Below are 20,562 nucleotides of genomic sequence, written 5' to 3' on the forward strand. Positions count from 1 at the left end.
AATGATCCAGGGATCAATCCAAGAAGAAGATATAACAATTATAAATTCATATGCACCCAACATAGGAGCACCTCAATACATAAGGCAACTGCTAACAGCTATAAAAGAGGAAATCGACAGTAACACAATTAATAGTGGGGGACTTTAACACCTCACTTACACCACTGGACAGATCATCCAAAATGAAAATAAATAAGGAAACAGAAGCTTTAAATGACACAACAGACCAGATAGATTTAACTGATATTCATGGGACATTCCATCCAAAATGGCAGATTACACTTTCTTCTCAAGTGCGCACGGAACATTCTCCAGGATAGATCACATCTTGGGTCACAAATCAAGCCTCAGGAAATTTAAGAAAACTGAAATCGTATCAAGCATCTTTTCTGACCACAACGCTATGAGATTAGAAATGAATTACAGGGGGAAAACCGTAAAAAACACAAACACATGGAGGCTAAACAATACGTTACTAAACAACCAAGAGATCACTGAAGAAATCAAAGAGGAAATCAAAAAACACGACGATCCAAAACCTATGGGATGCAGCAAAAGCAGTTCTAAGAGGGAAGTTTATAGCTATACAAGCCTACCTCAAGAAACAAGAAAAATCTCAAGTAAACAATCTAACCTTACACCTAAAGGAACTAGAGAAAGAAGAACAAACAAAACCCAAAGTTAGCACAAGGAAAGAAATCATAAAGATCAGGGCAGAAATAAATGAAATAGAAACAAAGAAAACAATAGCAAAAATCAATAAAACTAAAAGTGGTTCTTTGAGAAGATAAACAAATTTGATAAATCATTAGCCAGACTCATCAAGAAAAGGAGGGAGAGGACTCAAATCAGTAAAATTAGAAATGAAAAAGGAGAAGTTACAACAGACACCGCAGAAATACAAAGCATCCTAAGAGACTACTACAAGCAACTCTATGCCAATAAAATGGACAACCTGGAAGAAATGGACAAATTCTTAGAAAGGTATAACCTTCCCAGACTGAACCAGGAAGAAATAGAAAATATGAACAGACCAATCACAAGTAATGAACTTGAAACTGTGATTAAAAATCTTCCAACAAACAAAAGTCCAGGACCAGATGGCTTCACAGGTGAATTCTATCAAACATTTAGACAAGAGCTAACACCCATTCTTCTCAAACTCTTCCAAAAAATTGCAGAGGAAGCAACACTCCCAAACTCATTCTATGAGGCCACCATCACCCTGATCCAAAACCAGACAAAGATACTACAAAAAAAGAAAATTACAGACCAATATCACTGATGAATATAAATGCAAAAATCCTCAACAAAATACTAGCAAACAGAATCCAACAACACATTAAAAGGATCATACACCAAGATCAAGTGGGGTTTATTCCAGGAATGCAAGGATTCTTCAATATATGCAAATCAATCAATGTGATACACCATATTAACAAACTGAAGAATAAAAACCATATGATCATCTCAATAGATGCAGAAAAAGCTTTTGACAAAATTCGGCACCCATTTATGATGAAAACTCTCCAGAAAGTGGGCATAGAGGGAACCTACCTCAACATAATAAAGGCCATATACGACAAACCCACAGCAAACATCATTCTCAATGGTGAAAAACTGAAAGCATTTCCTCTAAGATCAGGAACGAGACAAGGACGTCCACTCTCACCAGTATTATTCAACATAGTTTTGGAAGTCCTAGCCACGGCAATCAGAGAAGAAAAAGAAATAAAAGGAATACAAATTGGAAAAGAAGAAGTAAAATTGTCACTGTTTGCAGATGACATGATACTATACATAGAGAATCCTAAAAATGCCACCAGAAAACTACTAGAGCTAATCAATGAATTTGGTAAAGTTGCAGGATACAAAGTTAATGCACAGAAATCTCTTGCATCCTTATACACTAATGATGAAAAATTTGAAAGAGCAATTATGGAAACACTCCCATTTACCATTGCAACAAAAAGAATAAAATACCTAGGAATAAATCTACCTAGGGAGACAAAAGACCTTTATGCAGAAAACTATAAGACATTGATGAAAGAAATTAAAGATGATACCAACAGATGGAGAGATATACCATGTTCTTGGATTGGAAGAATCAATATTGTGAAAATGACTATACTACCCAAAGCAATCTACAGATTCAATGCAATCCCTATGAAGTTACCAATGGCATTTTTTTATGGAACTAGAACAAATCATCTTAAATTTGTATGGAGACACAAAAGACCCCGAATAGCCAAAGCAGTCTTGAGGGAAAAAAACGGAGCTGGAGGAATCAGACTCCCTGACTTCAGACTATACTACAAAGCTACAGTAATCAAGACAATATGGTACTGGCACAAAAACAGAAACATAGATCAATGGAACATGATAGAAAGCCCAGAGATAAACCTATGCACCTATGGTCAACTAATCTATGACAAAGGAGGCAAAGATATACAATGGAGAAAAGACAGTCTCTTCAATAAGTGGTGCTGGGAAAACTGGACAGCTACATGGAAAAGAATGAAATTAGAACACTCCCTAACACCATACACAAAAATAAACTCAAAATGGATTCGAGACCTAAATGTAAGACCGGACAGTATAAAACCTTTAGAGGAAAACATAGGAAGAACACTCTTTGACATACATCAGAGCAAGATCTTTTTTGATCCACGTCCTAGAGTAATGGAAATAAAAACAAAAATAAACAAATGGGACCTAATGAAACTTCAAAGCTTTTGCACAGCAAAGGAAACCATAAACAAGATGAAAAGACAACCCTCAGAATGGGAGAAAATATTTGCAAACGAATCAATGGACAAAGGATTAATCTCCAAAATATATAAACAGCTCATGCAGCTCAATAGTAAAAAAACAAACAACCCAATCAAAAAATGGGCAGAAGACCTAAATAGACATTTCTCCAAAGAAGACATACAGATGGCCAAGAAGCACATGAAAAGCTGCTCAGTGTCACTAATTATTAGAGAAATGCAAATCAAAACTTCAATGAGGTATCACCTCACACCAGTTAGAATGGGCATCATCAGAAAATCTACAAACAACAAATGCTGGAGAGGGTGTGGAGAATAAGGGAACCCTCTTGCACTGTTGGTGGGATTGTAAATTGATACAGCCACTATGGAGAACAGTATGGAGGTTCCTTAAAAAACTAAAAATAGAATTGCCATATGATCCAGCAATCCCACTACTGGGCATATACCCAGAGAAAACCATAATTCAAAGAGACACATGCACCCCAATGTTCATTGCAGCATTATTTACAATAGCCATGTCATGGAAGCAACCTAAATGCCCATCGACAGAGGAATGGATAAAGAAGATGTGGTACATACATACAATGGAATATTACTCAGCCATAAAAAGGAACGAAATTGGGTCATTTGTTGAGACGTGGATGGACCTAGAGACTGTCATACAGAGTGAAGTAAGTCAGAAAGAGAAAAACAAATATCGTATATTAACACATGTATGTGGAACCTAGAAAAATGGTACAGATGAACCGGTTTGCAGGGCAGAAGTTGAGACAGATGTAGAGAACAAACGTATGGACACCAAGGGGGGAAAATTGAAGAGTGGTGGGGATGGTGGTGTGCTGAATTGGGCAATTGGGATTGACATGTACACACTGATGTGTATAAAATTGATGACTAATAAGAATCTGCAGAAAAACAACTAATACTAAACTTTCTTTGGGTTATTTGTATGGAAATATGTTAATATAAATGTTTCAGACATTACATAAAATTTCTAAAAATCGTATGTTCTGGTATAATGTTATAAGTCGTAATTCTAGTTATCACTTTAAAATGTATATCTCAGAAATAACTACATTTCCTTGTCAATTGCATTATTATGAACTTTCATCAAATCTTTAACCGTGGTCATTTTTAAGTCTTTTGTAATTTACAGACAGTTCTGTGTGTACTCTGATGCTTTTGCAAAAATGTTCCTTGTTTCATGTTCAAGGAGTTCATGGAAAAGACTCTGACAAGCACTGGTTTCTGGTAACTGACTATACTGCTGAACTGAATCAATAAGCATTTTCAGAACTCTAATGGAAAACTGATGAATTCATAAAAGTACTAACAAAAGATCAAGATGAAAAAAAATTAATTACATGGGACTGAGTGAACTGATGAGGATGATTATAATTTTTGTGACTTTCTGTTTGAATTAAAAAAAAAAAAAACCCACAAGGACTCAGAGGCAAAAAATATACAAATCAATTTTCACTGCAAAGTAAAGGACCTGTTACAGTGGAGCATTACTGGACTGAATATCAATATTCTGACATTGTATTAGTGTGTTTCGTGTTTGGTAATTGCAATCATTGTTGCTTTTGTTGTGGTCATCCATTTAAAATGCCTTGTGTCAGTTTATTTATCTCTTGTAAAAATAAAATACAGTGTGTGTGTGTGAAAAAAAAAATTGTCTGTTTAAAATTGTCCTGGTAATTTTGATCAACTATCAGTGCGAAGGTATTTGTAAGATAGTATAAAATGATTCTGAAAAGACTTCTCATGACTATAACTTGAATTCAAGATGAGAATATGTTCTTTTCAATCTTACTGAAAATCACTTCAAATTAGTTGTGGTTTATTCAAAGTATGGCAGTATATGTAAAATGGCAGCTTAAATATATATTTTAAGTTTCATAAATAAGTAGTTTTATATAATAATTTATAAAACATTGTTAGTAAGTTCACTGTATCATATCTGGGGACACATTTCATCTTGGGCACAGGAGAACAATTTATTTCTTTTAGTCAAATATACGAAGGGTCTAAGCAGTGATCCATCACCATTTTGCTTTTGCATAACCCCAAAGGAAGAATTTAGCATGCTCACAAGCCTTCTTAAGTGTTTCTTGAGTCAAAACTATTTAATTACTGACATAGAGAACATGAAAGCACAGATCGAAAGTTAAATGGTCTGTGTGTTCTTGTGTGTGTGTGTTTTTGCCAGTTAAAACAGATGTGCCTCCTGACAGCTATTCTAGGTGCCCTGAGGTTGGAAGATCAGGAAGATCATTTTTATTCTTCATATTCCAGTCTCAGATTCCTCTTCTACCTTGTTTCATTCTCAGTTCTTTACCGTTTCTAGCGATCAAGAGACACTGACCCGTGGATCATGGTGTGCCCCGAAAGACAGGTGAGGCCAGCCTGGCCGCTGCCCTGTCACCCTCGAAACCAAAGTGCGCAAGAAGGGGGTTATGTGAACTAGACCTCTGAGAGCCTGGGAGTAGTGAGCAGTTTGTTGATTTTGTTTTTGTGAGGGTGGCAGTGGGACAGGGTTTTCTCTTTTTTTGGTGGGAATAGGAAGAGAGAAGTTAATTTTTTTTTAAGATGTAGTCACTGAATAAAGGTTTGCCTGGAACCTTTTGGGAACGACTAATAGAAGGAATTATCACTGATTCCCCAGAAGATGTAGGATACCTGAGGAAAGGCAGGGCTGAGTAGAGGCTGACAATCTAGAGGAGTACATGGATGGGGCAGCTGTGTCCTGCAGGTACAGTCAATACTCAAGTCAACAGCAGACTATCTGGGAGCCTTGCAAAAAAGTTTGTAAATGTAGGTTATCTCAGGTTCATTATATTATTCTTTCTACTTCTGTTTGCATTTTGAAGTTTTTCATAATTAAGAAACGTTTTAAGAAATACCAATCAATATGCTCCGGTTAAAAGATGTGTTTCCTAGGAGCTCCAGAGGAAACAATATAGGTAGAACAGTCCGGTGAGGCTGTTTAAAGAGGCAGCACACAGAGCCCGGGGCCCTGGTCACCCGCACAGCAACTACTTCACCACGGCAAACGGTTCACTGGGGCGGTGGCTCCTCACCATCTCGTGACTCAGAGACGAAGCCACCTTCCCTGAAGGAGCACTCTCTTCCCCAGAGCAAGCATAACTCATAACTCTCAAAGCAAGGTTATTTTTCTCCTATACAAGTACTTAGTAGATTTTTTCCAACTCTGTCTAGATTTCCTTGTCTTCCATTAGAAACCCACACATTTGTACCTGAGGATATATGTAATAAACTTCATCAAGTTGATGCCACTCAAGTTCATACTTTGTTCAAAATGCTTCCCTTAGTTATAAGCATAACAATTTCCCTCAGGAAGAGCTAAAATGCCAAGATCGATAAGTGTGAACACATTTCCTGGCTTACATGTTATACTTGATCTCACTCTTCGTTTTGCCACAGTAACGGCGAGCCAAGCTTTCGAGAAGTTAACATTTCTCCCTTGCAAAAACCAGCTATAAGTAGAATTTTAATTACAGAAGTTGCAAATAATTAGTCCTTATTTTTAAACATTGTTCTGACTTGTCAGTTTTATTTACATCTAACACATAGAAAATGGTCCTGGGGGCTTCCCTGGTGGCACAGTGGTTGAGAATATGCCTGCTAATGCAGGGGACACGGGTTCGAGCCCTGGTCTGGGAAGATCCCACATGCCGCGGAGCAACTAGGCCCGTGAGCCACAACTGCTGAGCCTGCGCGTCTGGAGCCTGTGCTCCGCAACAAGAGAGGCCGCGACAGTGAGGCCCGTGCACCGCGATGAAGAGTGGTCCCCGCTTGCCACAGCTAGGGGAAGCCCTCGCACAGAAACGAAGACCCAACACAGCCCAAAAAATAAATAATTAAATAAATAAAAAATTTAACAAAAAAGAAAATGGTCCTGGCCCTCTGCAGGAAAGCTGGTTTTAAATGCTGCTAAGTGTGTTCAGGCCATACCTTGGTAAACAGCTTTAAATCCAGGCGAGGCAATGCTGTCATCAGACTGTAGATGTAGCCACATCTGGTTGCTCATACTCACAATAAGGTCAGGAACACTGGATCCAGTGAGTCTGCAGAGAAAAGAAATGTCAAAACCATTGTTTAAGGCACCAAATATCTCCACTTTTACCTTCATGGTGTGGGGGGAATCCTGCTGCTTAAACAGACGAGCCATAGATATAGATATATATATAGGTAGCAAGACCCTCCTTCAAAGAATCTATAGCCATTTGTAATTCATATTCATATTTGAATCATAATATCATTGGCCTTTTACAGTAATTATTCTATATCATAACTGTGAATTTGTATCTTTGATTTTAACAATCGACTTAGGGTGAGCAACCCTCCCATTTATCTGACACTGAAGTTCTTCTCTGGGTGCAGGACTGTCAGTGCTAAAACTGGGGCAGCACTGGACAAACTGGGAGGGTTGGTCACCCTATGTGCCTTACTGCTGTGTGGTGATATAACATCACATCATTAATAGGAAAGCATGTCTAAGCTGAGAAAAGTTCTGGTTCATTCACATAATGCTTGGGTTAGACAGTCTGGAATTATCATGTACCTTTACCACAAAAATTATATCATAGGATGGAATCGTCTTTAGCACTGAAAGGAAATGAGCTATCAGGCCATGAAATGACATGGAGGAAATGTAAATGCACTAAGTGAAAGAAACCAATCTGAAAAGGCCACATACAGGATGATTCCAACCCTAGGACATTCTAGAAAAGGTGAAACTCTGGAGACAGCAAAAAGATCAGTGGTTGATGGGTTGGAAAGTGGGAGGGATGAACAGGTGGAGCACAGAGGATTTTTAGGGCAATGAAAATACTTTGTATGATACTGTAATGATGGATACATGTCATTATACATTTGTCCAAACCCACAGACTGCAACATCAAGAGTGAACCCTAATGTAAACCACGAACTTTGGGTGATGATGAGGTGTCCACACAGGTTCATCCTTGGTAAAAAGTTGCACCATTTGGTGGGGGATACTGATAATGGGGAGGCTGTGCATGTGTGCAGGCAGGGGGTACATCTCTGTACCTCCCTCTTAGTTTTGCTCCGAATATAAAACTACTCTAAATAAAGTTTGGATATAAATACACACACACACACACACACACACACACACACACACACACACACACACACACAGGAAAACAAAGTTAACCACACATTATAAGATAATTGACAAGGAAAACTGCATGCACAGCAGACACAGATTTGGCAAATGTATGGAACTTTCCAGCTGCATATTAAAGTCCAGGTCACAGCGAATGGAATTTTCAGTGAAGCATTCGTTGTGTATTAACAAAACAGTCAGGGGGGGCCTTCAAGATGGCAGAGGAGTAAGACGTGGAGATCACCTTCCTCCCCACAAATACATCAAAAATACATCTATATGTGGAACAACTCCTACAGAACACCTACTGAACACTGGCAGAAGACCTCAGACTTCCCAAAAGGCAAGAAACTCCCCACGTACCTGGGTAGGGCAAAAGAAAAAAGAATAAAAACAGAGACAAAAGAATAGGGATGGGACCTGCCCCTTGGGGAGGGAGATGTGAAGGAGGAAAAGTTTCCACGTACTAGGAAGCCCCTTCGTGGGCGGAGACGGGGGTGGGTGGGGGGTAAGCTTCGGAGCCACGGAGGAGAGCGCAGCCACAGGGGTGCAGAGGGCAAAGCGGAGAGATTCCCGCACAGAGGATCGGTGCCGACCAGCACTCACCAGCCCGAGAGGCTTGTCTGCTCACCGGCCAGGATGGGCGGGGGCTGGGAGCTGAGGCTCAGGCTTCGGAGATCAGATCCCGGGGAGAGGACTGGGGTTGGCTGCATGAACACAGCCTGAAGGGGGCTAGTGCCCACAGCTAGCCAGGAGGGGGTCCTGGAAAATGCCTAGAGCTGCCGAAGAGGTAAGAAACCATTGTTTCGGGTGCACGAGGAGAGGGGATTAAGAGTGCTGCTTAAAGGAGCTCCAGAGATGGGCGTGAGCCGCGGCTATCAGCACAGACCCCAGAGACGGGCACGAAACACTAAGGCTGCTGCTGCCGCCACCAAGAAGCCTGTGTGCAAGCACAAGTCACTATCCACACCTCCCCTCCCGGGAGCTTGTACAGCCCGCCACTGCCAGGGTCCCGTGATCCAGGGACAACTTCCCCGGGAGAACGCAGGGCACGCCTCAGGCTGGTGCAACATCACACCGGCATCTGCAGCCGCAGGCTCGTCCCGCATCCCATACCCCTCCCTCCCCCCAGCCTGAGTGAGCCAGAGCCCCTGAAGCAGCTGCTCCTTTAACCCCGTCCTGTCTGAGTGAAGAACAGACGCCCTCAGGCGACCTACATGCAGAGGCGGGACCAAATCCAAAGCTGAACCCCAGGAGCTGTGCGAACAAAGAAGAGAAAGGGAAATCTCTCCCAGAAGCCTCAGGAGCAGCGGATTAAATCTCCACAATCAATTTGATGTACCCTGCATCTCTGGAATACCTGAATAGACAACAAATCATCCCAAAAGTGAGGCGGTGGACTTTGGGAGCAACTGCAGACTTGGGGTTTACCTTCTGTGTGTAATTTGTTTCTGGTTTTATGTTTATCTTAGTTTAGTATTTAGAGCTTATTGTAATTGGTAGATTTGTTTATTGATTTGGTTGCTCTCTTCCTTTTTTTTATATATATATATTATTTTTTCCTTTTTTTTCTCTTTTTGTAAGTGTGTATGTGTATGCTGCTTTGTGTGATTTTGTCGGTATAGCTTTACCTTTACCATTTGTCCTAGGTTTCTGTTTGTCCATGTTTTTTTTTTTTGTATAGTTTTTAGCGGTTGTTATCACTGGATTTGCTTTTTTTGGTTTGGTTGCTCTCTTCTTTCTTTCTTTCTTTTTTTAATTACTTTTTTATTTTTAATAATTTTTTTATTTTTTATTTAATAACTATTTTATTTTATTATTTTATTTTATTTATTTATTTTCTCCCTTTTCTTCTGAGCCGCGTGGCTGACAGGGTCTTGGTGCTCCGGCTGGGTGTCAGGCCTGGGCCTCTGAGGTGGGAGAGCCAAGTTCAGGACATTGGTCTACCAGAGACCTCACAGCTCCACGCATTATCAAACGGCAAAAGCTGACCCAGAGATCTCCACCTCAACGCTAAGACCCAGTTCCCCTCAATGACCAGCAAGCTACAGTGCTGGACACCCTATGCCAAACAACTAGCAAGACAGGAACACAGCCCCACCCATTAGCAGAGAGGCTGCCTAAAATCATAATAAGGTCACAGACACCCCAAAACACACCACCAGATGCAGTCCAGCCCACCAGAAAGACAAGATCCAGCCCCATCCACCAGAACACAGGCATCAGTCCCCTCCACCAGGAAGCCTACACAACCCACTGAACCAACCTTACCCACTGGGGGCAGACACCAAAAGCAATGGGAAATACGAACCTGCAGCCTGCGAAAAGGAGACCCCAAACACAGTAAGTTAAGCAAAATGAGAAGACAGAGAAACACACAGCAGATGAAGGACCAAGGTAAAAACCCACCAGACCAAAGAAATAAAGAGGAAATAGGCAGTCTACCTGAAAAAGAATTCAGAGTAATGATAGTAAAGATGATCCAAAACCTTGGAAATAGAATGGAGAAATTACAAGAAATGTTTAACAAGGACCTAGAAGAACTAAAGAGCAAACAAACAATGATGAACAACACAATAAATGGAATTAAAAGTTCTCTAAAGGAATCAATAGCAGAATAACTGAGGCAGAAGAACAGATAAGTGACCTGGAAGATAAAATAGTTGAAATAACTACCACAGAGCAGAATAAACAAAAAAGAATGAAAAGAATTGAGGATAGTCTCAGAGACCTCTGGGAAAACATTAAATGCACCAACATTCGAATTACAGGGGTCCCAGAAGAGGAAAAGAAAAAGAAAGGGACTGAGAAAATATTTGAAGAGATTATAGTTGAAAACTTCCCTAATATGGGAAAGGAAATAGTCAATCAAGTCCAGGAAGCGCAGAGAGCCCCATACAGGATAAATCCAAGGAGAAACACGCCAAGACACATGTTAATCAAACTATCAAAAATTAAATACAAAGTAAAAATATTAAAAAGCAGCAAGGGAAAAGCAACAAATAACATACAAGGGAATCCCCATAAGGTTAACGGCTGATCTTTCAGCAGAAACGTTGCAAGCCAGAAGGGAGTGGCAGGACATATGTAGAGTGATGAAAGGGAAAAACCTACAACCAAGATTACTCTACCCAGCAAGGATCTCATTCAGACTTGACAGAGAAATTAAAACCTTTACAGACAAGCAAAAGCTAATGGATTTCAGCACCACCAAACCAGCTTTAAAACAAATGCTAAGGGGACTTCTCTAGGCAGGAAACACAAGAGAAGGAAAAGACCTACAATAACAAACCCAAAACAATTAAGAAAATGGTAATAGGAACATACATATCAATAACTACCTTAAATGTAAATGGATTAAATGCTCCAACCAAAAGACACAGACTAGCTGAATAGATACAAAAACACAACCCGTATATATGCTGTCTACAAGAGACCCACTTCAGACCTAGGGACACATACAGACTGAAAGTGAGAGGATGGAAAAAGATATTCCATGCAAATGGAAATCAAAAGAACGCTGGAGTAGCAATTCTCATATCAGACGAAATAGACTTTAAAAGAAAGACTATTACAAGAGATGAAGGACACTACATAATGATCAAGGGATTGATCAAAGAAGAAGATGTAACAATTGTAAATATTTACGCACCCAACATAGGAGCACCTCAATACATAAGGCAAATGCTAACAGCCATAAAAGGGGAAATCGACAGGAACACAATCATAGTAGGGGACTTTAACACTCCACTTTCATCAATGGACAGATCATCCAAAATGAAAATAAATAAGGAAACACAAGATTTAAATGACATGAAACAAGATGGACTTAGTTGATATTTATAGGACATTCCATCCAGAATACACCTTCTTCTCAAGTGCTCATGGAACATTCTCCAGGATAGATCATATCTTGGGTCACAAATCAAGCTTTGGTAAATTTAAGAATACTGAAATCATATCAAGTATCTTTTCCGACCACAGCACTATGAGACTAGATACCAATTACAGGAAAAAATCTCTAAAAAACACAAACACGTGGAGGCTAAACAATACACTACTAAACAACCAAGAGATCACTGAAGAAATCAAACAGGAAATCAAAAAATACCTGCAAATGACAATGAAAACAGGACAACCAAAAACCTATGGGATATAGCAAAAGCAGTTCTAAGAGGGAAGTTTATAGCAATACATTCCTACCTCAGGAAACAAGAAACATCTCAAATAAACAACCTAAACTTACAATTAAAGCAATTAGAGAAAGAACAAAAAGCCCCAAGGTTAGCAGAAGGAAAGAAATCATAAAATCAGATCAGAAATAAATGAAAAATAAATGAAGGAAACGAGAGCAGAGATCAATAAAATTAAAAGCTGGTTCTTTGAGAAGATAAACAAAATTGATAAACCATTAGCCAGACTCATAAAGAAAAAAAGGGAGAAGACTCAAATCAATAGAATTAGAAATGAAAAAGAAGTAGCAACTTACACTGCAGAAATACAAAGGATCATGAGAGATTACTACAAGCAACTATATGGCAATAAAATGGACAACCTGGAAGAAATGCACAAATTCTTAGAAAAGCACAACCTTCCATGACTGAACCAGGATGAAACAGAAAATATAAACAGATCAATCACAAGCACTGAAATTGAAACTGTGATTTAAAATCTTCCAACAAACAAAAGTCCAGGACCTGATGGCTTCACAGGCAAATTCTATCAAAAGTTTAGAGAAGAGCTAACACCTATCCTTCTCAAACACTTCCAAAATTATGCAGAGGGAGGAACACTCCCAAACTCATTCTATGAGGCCACCATCACCCTGATACCAAAACCAGACAAAGATGTCACAAAAAACAAAAACTACAGGCCAATATCACTGATGAACATAGACGCAAAAATCCGAACAAAATAATAGCAAACAGAATTCAACAGCACGTTAAAAGGTTCATACACCATGATCAAGTGGGGTATACGCAATCAATCAATGTGATAAACCATATTAACAAATTGAAGGAGAAAAACCGTATGATCATCTCAATAGATACAGAAAAAGCTTTTGACAAAATTCAACACCCATTTATGATAAAAACCCTCCAGAAAGTGGGCACAGAGGTAACTTACCTCAACATAATAAAGGCCATATATGACAAACCTCAGCCAACATCATTCTCAATGGTGAAAAAATGAAACCATTTCCACTAAGATCAGAACAAGACAAGGTTGCCCACTCTCACCACTATTATTCAACATAGCTTTGGAAGTTTTAGCCACAGAAATCAGAGAAAAAAACGAAATAAAAGGAAACCAAATTAGAAAAGAAGAAGTAAAACTGTCACTGTTTGCAGATAACATGATATTACACATAGAGAATCCTAAGGATGCCACCAGAAAACTACTAGAGCTAATCAATGAATTTGGTAAAGTAGCAGGATACAAAATTAATGCACAGAAATCTCTTGCATTCCTATACACTAACGATGAAAAATCTGAAAGAGAAATTAAGGAAACACTCCCATTTACCACTGCAACAAAAAGAATAAAATACCTAGGAATAAACCTACCTAGGGAGACAAAAGACCTGTATGCAGAAAACTATAAGACATTGATGAAAGAAATTAAAGATTATACAAACAGTTGGGAGAGATATACCATGTACTTGGATTGGAAGAATCAACATTGTGAAAATGACTATACTACCCAAAGCAATCTACAGATTCAATGCAATCCCTATCAAACGACCAATGACATTCTTCACAGAAATAGAACAAAAAATTTCACAATTTGTATGGAAACACAAAAGACCCCCAATAGCCAAAGCCATCTTGAGAAAGAAAAACAGAGCTGGAGGAATCAGGCTCTCTGAATTCAGACTATATTACAAAGCTACAGTAATCAAGACAGTATGGTACTGGCACAAAAACAGAAATATAGATCAATGGAACAGGATAGAAAGCCCAGAGACAAACCCACAAACATATGGTCACCTTATCTTTGATAAAGGAGGCAAGAATATACAGTGGAGAAAAGACAGCCTCTTCAATAAGTGGTGCTGGGAAAACTGGACAACTACATGTAAAAGAATGAAATTAGAAAACTCCCTCAACACCATAAACAAGAATAAATTCAAAATGGATTAGAGACCTAAATGTAAGGCCAGACACTATAAAACTCTTAAAGGAAAACATAGGCAGAACACTCTATGACATAAATCACAGCAAGATCCTTTTTGACCCACCTCCTAGAGAAATGGCAATAAAAACAAAAATAAACAAATGGGAGCTAATGAAACTTAAAATCTTTTGCAAAGCAAAGGAAACCATAAACAAGACAAAAAGACAATCCTCAGAATGGGAGAAAATATTTGCAAATGAAGCAACTGACAAAGGATTAATCTCCAAAATATACAAGCAGCTCATGCAGCTCAATATCAAAAAATCAAACAACTCAATTAAAAAAATGGGTGGAAAACCTAAACAGACATTTCACCAAGGAAGATATACAGCTGGCCAAGAGGCACATGAAAAGAAGCTCAACATAACCAATCATAAGAGAAATGCAAATCAAAACTACAATGAAGTATCACCTCATACCAGTCAGAATGGCCATCATCAAAAAACCTGCAAATAATAAATGCTGGAGAGGGTGTGGAGAAAAGGGAACCCTCTTGCACTGTTGGTGGGAATGTAAACTGATACAGCCACTATGGAGAACAGTATGGAGGTTCCTTAAAAAACTAAAAATAGAACTACCATACGACCCAGCAATCCCACTACTGGGCATATACCCTGAGAAAACCATCATTCAAAAAGAGTCATGTACCACAATGTTCATTGCAGCTCTATTTACAATAGCCAGGACATGGAAGCAACCTAAGTGTCCATCGACAGATGAATGGATAAAGAAGATGTGGCACATATACACAATGGAATATTACTCAGCCATAAAAAGAAACGAAATTGAGTTATTCGTAGTGAGGTGGATAGACCTAGAGTCTGTCATACAGAGTGAAGTAAGTCAGAAAGAGAAAAACAAATACCATATGCTAACACATATACATGGAATCTAAAATTAAAAAAAATGGTTCTGAAGAACCTACGGGCAGGACAGGAATAAAGACACAGACGTAGAGAATGGACTTGAGGACACGGAGAGGCGGAAGGGTAAGCTGGGACGAAGTGAGAGAGTGGCATGGACATATATACACTACCAAATGTAAAATAGATAGCTAGTGGGAAGCAGCCGCATAGCACAGGGAGATCAGCTCAGTGCTCTGTTTCCACCTAGAGGGGTGGGATGCGGAAGGTGGGAGGGAGACGCAAGAGGGAGGAGATATGGGGATATATGTATAGCTGATTCACTTTTTTATACAGCAGAAACTAACACACCATTGTAAAGCAATTATACTCCAATAAAGATATATATAAAAAAAAAAAAAACAGTCACACAGGGGCTGCCGTCAGCCAGTGAGAAGAAACACTCAATCCACTGACTGAAGTCAACGAGCTGACAGAAAAGCATGTTGAAAGAGAAAAAGTTTAAGAAAAAAATCAATTCAACCAAAACAAATGCCTCTAATCAAAGAGGAAGCTTTGCTTTCAGCAAAGTTGTTTCAGGGATATGTGCTCATGATTTGCCCCATCAATCACATCATTTATGAATCAACACAACCTTCTCACCTGAGGTGCTACAGTGTACAGGATTCTTCAGAGGAAGATGAACAACGCCTATTACACGTGAAGGAACTCACGCAGTATTACATACAAATTGAAAAAAAAAGAAGTATTTCAGTGAGTGATGTGCACTCATGAAATATGAATATGTACTTCTTTCTGAAGATTTGTCTTCATTTGAAAGACTGTTCCCTTATGTTTGGTTGTTCTGTTTGCTTGTTTGAAGAGAGATTTTTTTTTTTCCCCCTATGCATAGATTGCATTGAAGTGTAACATACCAAAAAAGGCACAAAGCATGAATGTCTGGCATTAATGTCTTCTTTGAATTATAATTATAAAGCTATACCATTCTTTCTTCTGTTGGTTAGTCCTTACAAGGAGTATCTTTTTCTAGCCTTTTGCTTTCAACTGTTCTATGTATATAAATATTTCATGTTTGTTTATGTAAGCATCAAATACTTGTTTTACATTATTGTTGATTTATTTTATTTATATTACTTTTATCTAATCAGAGATTTTATCCTTTTATTTAGAATATAATTACTAATAAAAGTTCATTTTTCTTGTTTTTTTCTTTTTTGATTAGTCAATTTTTTAAATTGTCCCTTTAATCTAACAGCTTGTTTCTTTCCCCCAAGACTTCAAAGATATCATTCTGTTGTCTTTTTACTTTTTTTTACTTTATATTGAGAAAACTTCTATTGATCTTGTATTTGCCATTTTGAAAATAACGTTTCTTTGTTTATACTACTTGTAAGATCTTTCCTTGTCCTGTTTTTCAGAAGATTTATTATAATGTGCCAGGCTGTTTTTCTTGTATTATGCTTACTGTCTTGTAGAATTTCTTCAATCTCTATCCTGATGTCTGTTGTCAATATTGGAAAATTCTTGGTGATAATGTCTTCAAAGATTAGTTACGTCCCATTTTCTCTCTCTTTCTCTTCTTCAATACCAATTACACACATGTTTTCTGTACATTTTTTTTCTGCTTCAGGTTGAATATTTTCTACTAATCTATCTTCCAGTTCAAGCCACATCTATTGAGTTCTTCATTTCAGATGTTGTATTTTTTAATTCTTAAAACTTTCATTTGGTTTGTTATGAATTCCGGTTTTCTGGCAAAATTCTGGATCATTTTATTTATATTCTTAAATATATAAATCATAGTTAATTATCAAAGTCCCTTAGTGATAACTATAATATCTGGATATCCTTTTCCTTTTGTATTGTCTGTCTCTTGGTTTTGGATCATTGGGTGTTATTTCTAGACATTTTGGTTGAATGCTAGACTTTGTGTTATGCCATCATAGAAGCTATGTGTGTTGTTATCTTCCTTCTTGGAGGATTTAATTTTCTTCTGGCAGTGAGAGTGACCACCTTGATTCAATCAGTCTTCAGAAGGATTCCAGACTTCATTTCTTCATTTCAAGGTTGTTGATTTCTCAGTGCTTACCCCTTCTTATGTCACAGTCCACAGACTATAAATATATGCATTTATACGCTTCATCATTCATCAACAAGCCATATAATTTTACCTCTTCCACATTTTCACCACTTCTCTCTGTCTCCACTTTCTCAGTTTGAGTGTCTCATAGCAACATCACTGAAGTAGCCTCCTAATTTATCCTGATTCTTTTATCACTTCCTCCCTACCTTTGATTTAATTTTAAGTTGTTAAAAACTTATCATGTAGAAATTTTTCACACACTGAAAAGATTTATACTGTCAAGTTAACTACTTCAGAAATACCTCTGAGTGTAAATATTTGAATTTATTTTATTTCTGCACTGGACTTTATTTTAATACAGTTTTATGTTAGTCTATTGATTCACATAAAACTAAATAAGCAGGTACCTGGCTACACTACAAAGTTGCTTCAATCGAAGTCAAATTAAGATGATTTGTGGGACTTCCCTGGTGGTCCAGTGATTAAATTTCCACGCTTCCACTGCAGGGGGTACGGGTTTGAACACTGGCCTGCGAACTAAGATCCCGCATGCTGCACAGAGTGGCCAATTTTTTTTTTTTAGTTTATTAGAAAAGAATAAAAATAAAGATGACTTGCATTGCTCAAGTTTTAGAATTTAAGCCTGATACTTAAGTGACTGCTGTATTTATGAAAATGACTGTAAGACAGCTTGGTACAATTAATTATTTAACATGCTTAAAAAATTACTTGAACATTCAAAAAGTATTTTTGTGTTAATTTTTTAAAATTTTACAAAATTATTTTAGAATTATTTAAAACAAAAGAAAATATTTCCCTTTTTGTTCCTCTTTCTTTTTTCTATAAGTATTTTAGTTTGCTAGCACCATTGGAAAAAAAATGTTTAAAATAATGAAGCAAATATTGTTACCCTGTGCAACTGTTTATCTGTTGGAAACAGGATTTTTTGTTTCCATAACTGAAAAATAAAATAAATGCTAGTTTTGGTAAAATACTTTAACAGCCATCATAACACGTAAGCTATAATTGCTTTCTTTAAAGCAGTTTTATTTTCTCCCAAAATGACTTTCTAGTACATAGTGTTTTAAAGTAAACTTAAAAATAAAATTATTCCAATGAATCGCTAAGAAATTTGACTTGCTAGAAAACGATAATAAAACTGCCTTTGGGAAACAGAGCCATCATATTGGAGGTGCCAGGTCCCCACTGCCCTCCCCTCCCATTTCTCAACCTGTTGCTCCAACCATGCTGGCGTTTTTAACCGTTCTCCAAGAATATTGGAACTTCTCTGCCTCCAGGTTTTTGGCAAATCTTGAAATCACTGCCTGGAGTGCCTATGCTCCCTGGATAAGGAGTTCTTACAGTATTTGAGGATTCTCACTTGGCATTTCTTAACTCCCTTAGGTGATGCAGGTCTTTTTTTTCTCTAGGTCATTGGAGAACCCTGCATACACCTCACCAAAGACAAACATTCACAGGCATCTACTTCCTCCTTCTCCTACCAAATTCTAAACCTTCTTGAGTGCAAGCTGATGTCACTTGGCCTTTAATCCCCAGACTCTTGCGTATAAAATGCACCATTTCTCTGAACAAATGCATAAATGAAAATGTAAATTAATCCCCATTAAAATTCATTAAATATCTACATGTTTAAATTTCATAGGAATATCTCCAACTAATGATTTAAATTTTTGTTTGATCTTAGCATACCAAGGACTTGGTATTTGAGGTTCTGTTGAAGCTCTGTCTTTAATTTACGCTGTGGTTTTAGCTAAATTATTTTACATCTATGTCAGTTTCTTCATCTGGGAAATAACTGTATTAAATTACCTTCAAGGAATCATTCAGACCTAAAATTCTCTTATCTTTTTGATAGAGTTCAACCATGCTCGAGCTGTCTTAACCTCAGTGGCTTGATATGCCTGCTTGCAATCAGGATCAGTACTGAACTGAAATCAGCAGTATCTTTGACTGTATGTTCCAGCGTATTGAATCATTAACCCAAAAGGACGGAAATGACTTTTGATTATGTGTTTGTTCCTTCCCTACAACCAGGGCATACTGCATTGAGAGAACAGCTAAAGTCTTTCACGTGAAAATGGTCATTGTTCTTTAAAGCTTAACTGCACCCCATGTGAGGCAGTAACTTCATGATGCTTTGGTTGCTACTAATATTACATTGTATACGAAAGCCATCTCATTTCTGGACAGGTCTTCTTTTTGGCCCTTGTTAAATGATTCAACAGTTCTATCCTCACATACATGAAATACATCTGCTGGAAAGGGATTGTGAAATCAAACTGAGTGCTTTCACTCAGCACAGCACCATGCAATTCCCACATTGCTGTGTGTGTCAGTAGTTTGTTCCTTGGTACTGATGAACAGAACTTCCTTGTATGAATATACCAAGGTGTGTCTATCTATTCACCTGTCCAAGGACATTTACGTTGTTTCCAGTTGTTTGGCAATTATGAATAGAGTTAACTCTATTCATGTAGGGCAAATTTTATTTCTCTAGGGTAAATACCTAGGAATGGGGTGGCCAGATTACATGATAAATACTTAACTTCGTATGAAACTGCCAAACTGTTTTCCAGAATGGCTGTACCATTTTACATTCCCACTTGCAGTCTTAAAGAATACACAGTGTATAATTCTATTTATGTGATATTCTCAGAAAGACAAACTATAATGATGGATAACAGATCAGTGGTTCACGGTTTAAGGTGGGAGAGGGTATCACTACAAAGAGAAAGCACAGTTTTGAGAGGTGACAAACTTCTGTATCCTGATTTTGCTGGTCATTATACAAATCTATACATGTATTAATACTTACAGGTCTGTACTCCAGAAAGTCTATTTTACTACATATTCATTAAAGAAATAATTTGTTCAAACCTGGAGATTAAAAAAAAAACAAAACTCTGAGTATGCCACAAAGTATGAATTTGATGCAAAGTAACACCTGGAGCACATCAGACCTGCATCTTACTGGCAGGTACCTGAAAGGAAAGTGGTGTGGGAACCTTTAAAGCACTCCTTTCAATTGCAAATTGGGCAGTTAGAAAGTAAATGTTACTCACAAGTTAAAACCTGACCTAAAATTGACCTATTTTGAAGTCTTTGCATGTTTTTAATATCAATAATTTCATAAATTCTGAGAAAGTACAGGAAATGCAGAGTTATTTAAAATATAAATGTTAGTTGGCTGTTTGCCTTGATTGGGTTAATACAGTGTGTGCCGGAGACTAATAAGGAGAGGTTAAGACACAGTGTGTGATCTGTGCAGCACCTGATGAGAACCATGCGCCCCAGGGATGGAGTAAAATGCCTTCAGGAAGAGTCAGAGATGCCCTGATACAAACCTTGGTAAAAGGTGGCAGAACCAGAGTCGTAAGTTGACTTCATCATTAAACATACCGAGGCAGCAGGGATTTAAATTCTGGTCTTGGAAGGATATGCTTGTAATCTGAGGTTTTGCACATCTTTATGTGCGATATTGACCAGACC

General features: G+C 38.0%; 1 protein-coding gene across 1 annotated transcript in view; it reads right to left on the reverse strand.

The window, feature by feature from the left end:
* Positions 1–20,562, reverse strand: part of CSMD1 (CUB and Sushi multiple domains 1) — a 1,790,960-nt gene that overhangs the window by 402,755 nt on the left and 1,367,643 nt on the right. Inside the window, exon 12 of the mRNA XM_082374695.1 lies at positions 6,753–6,865. Within this exon, the coding sequence (XP_082230821.1) occupies positions 6,753–6,865 (113 nt within the window). The remainder of the gene's footprint in view (positions 1–6,752; positions 6,866–20,562) is intronic.

Source organism: Balaenoptera borealis, assembly GCF_965194805.1.
Source record: "Balaenoptera borealis genome assembly, chromosome: 21".
In the NCBI taxonomy this organism is placed as follows: Eukaryota; Metazoa; Chordata; class Mammalia; order Artiodactyla; family Balaenopteridae; genus Balaenoptera; species Balaenoptera borealis.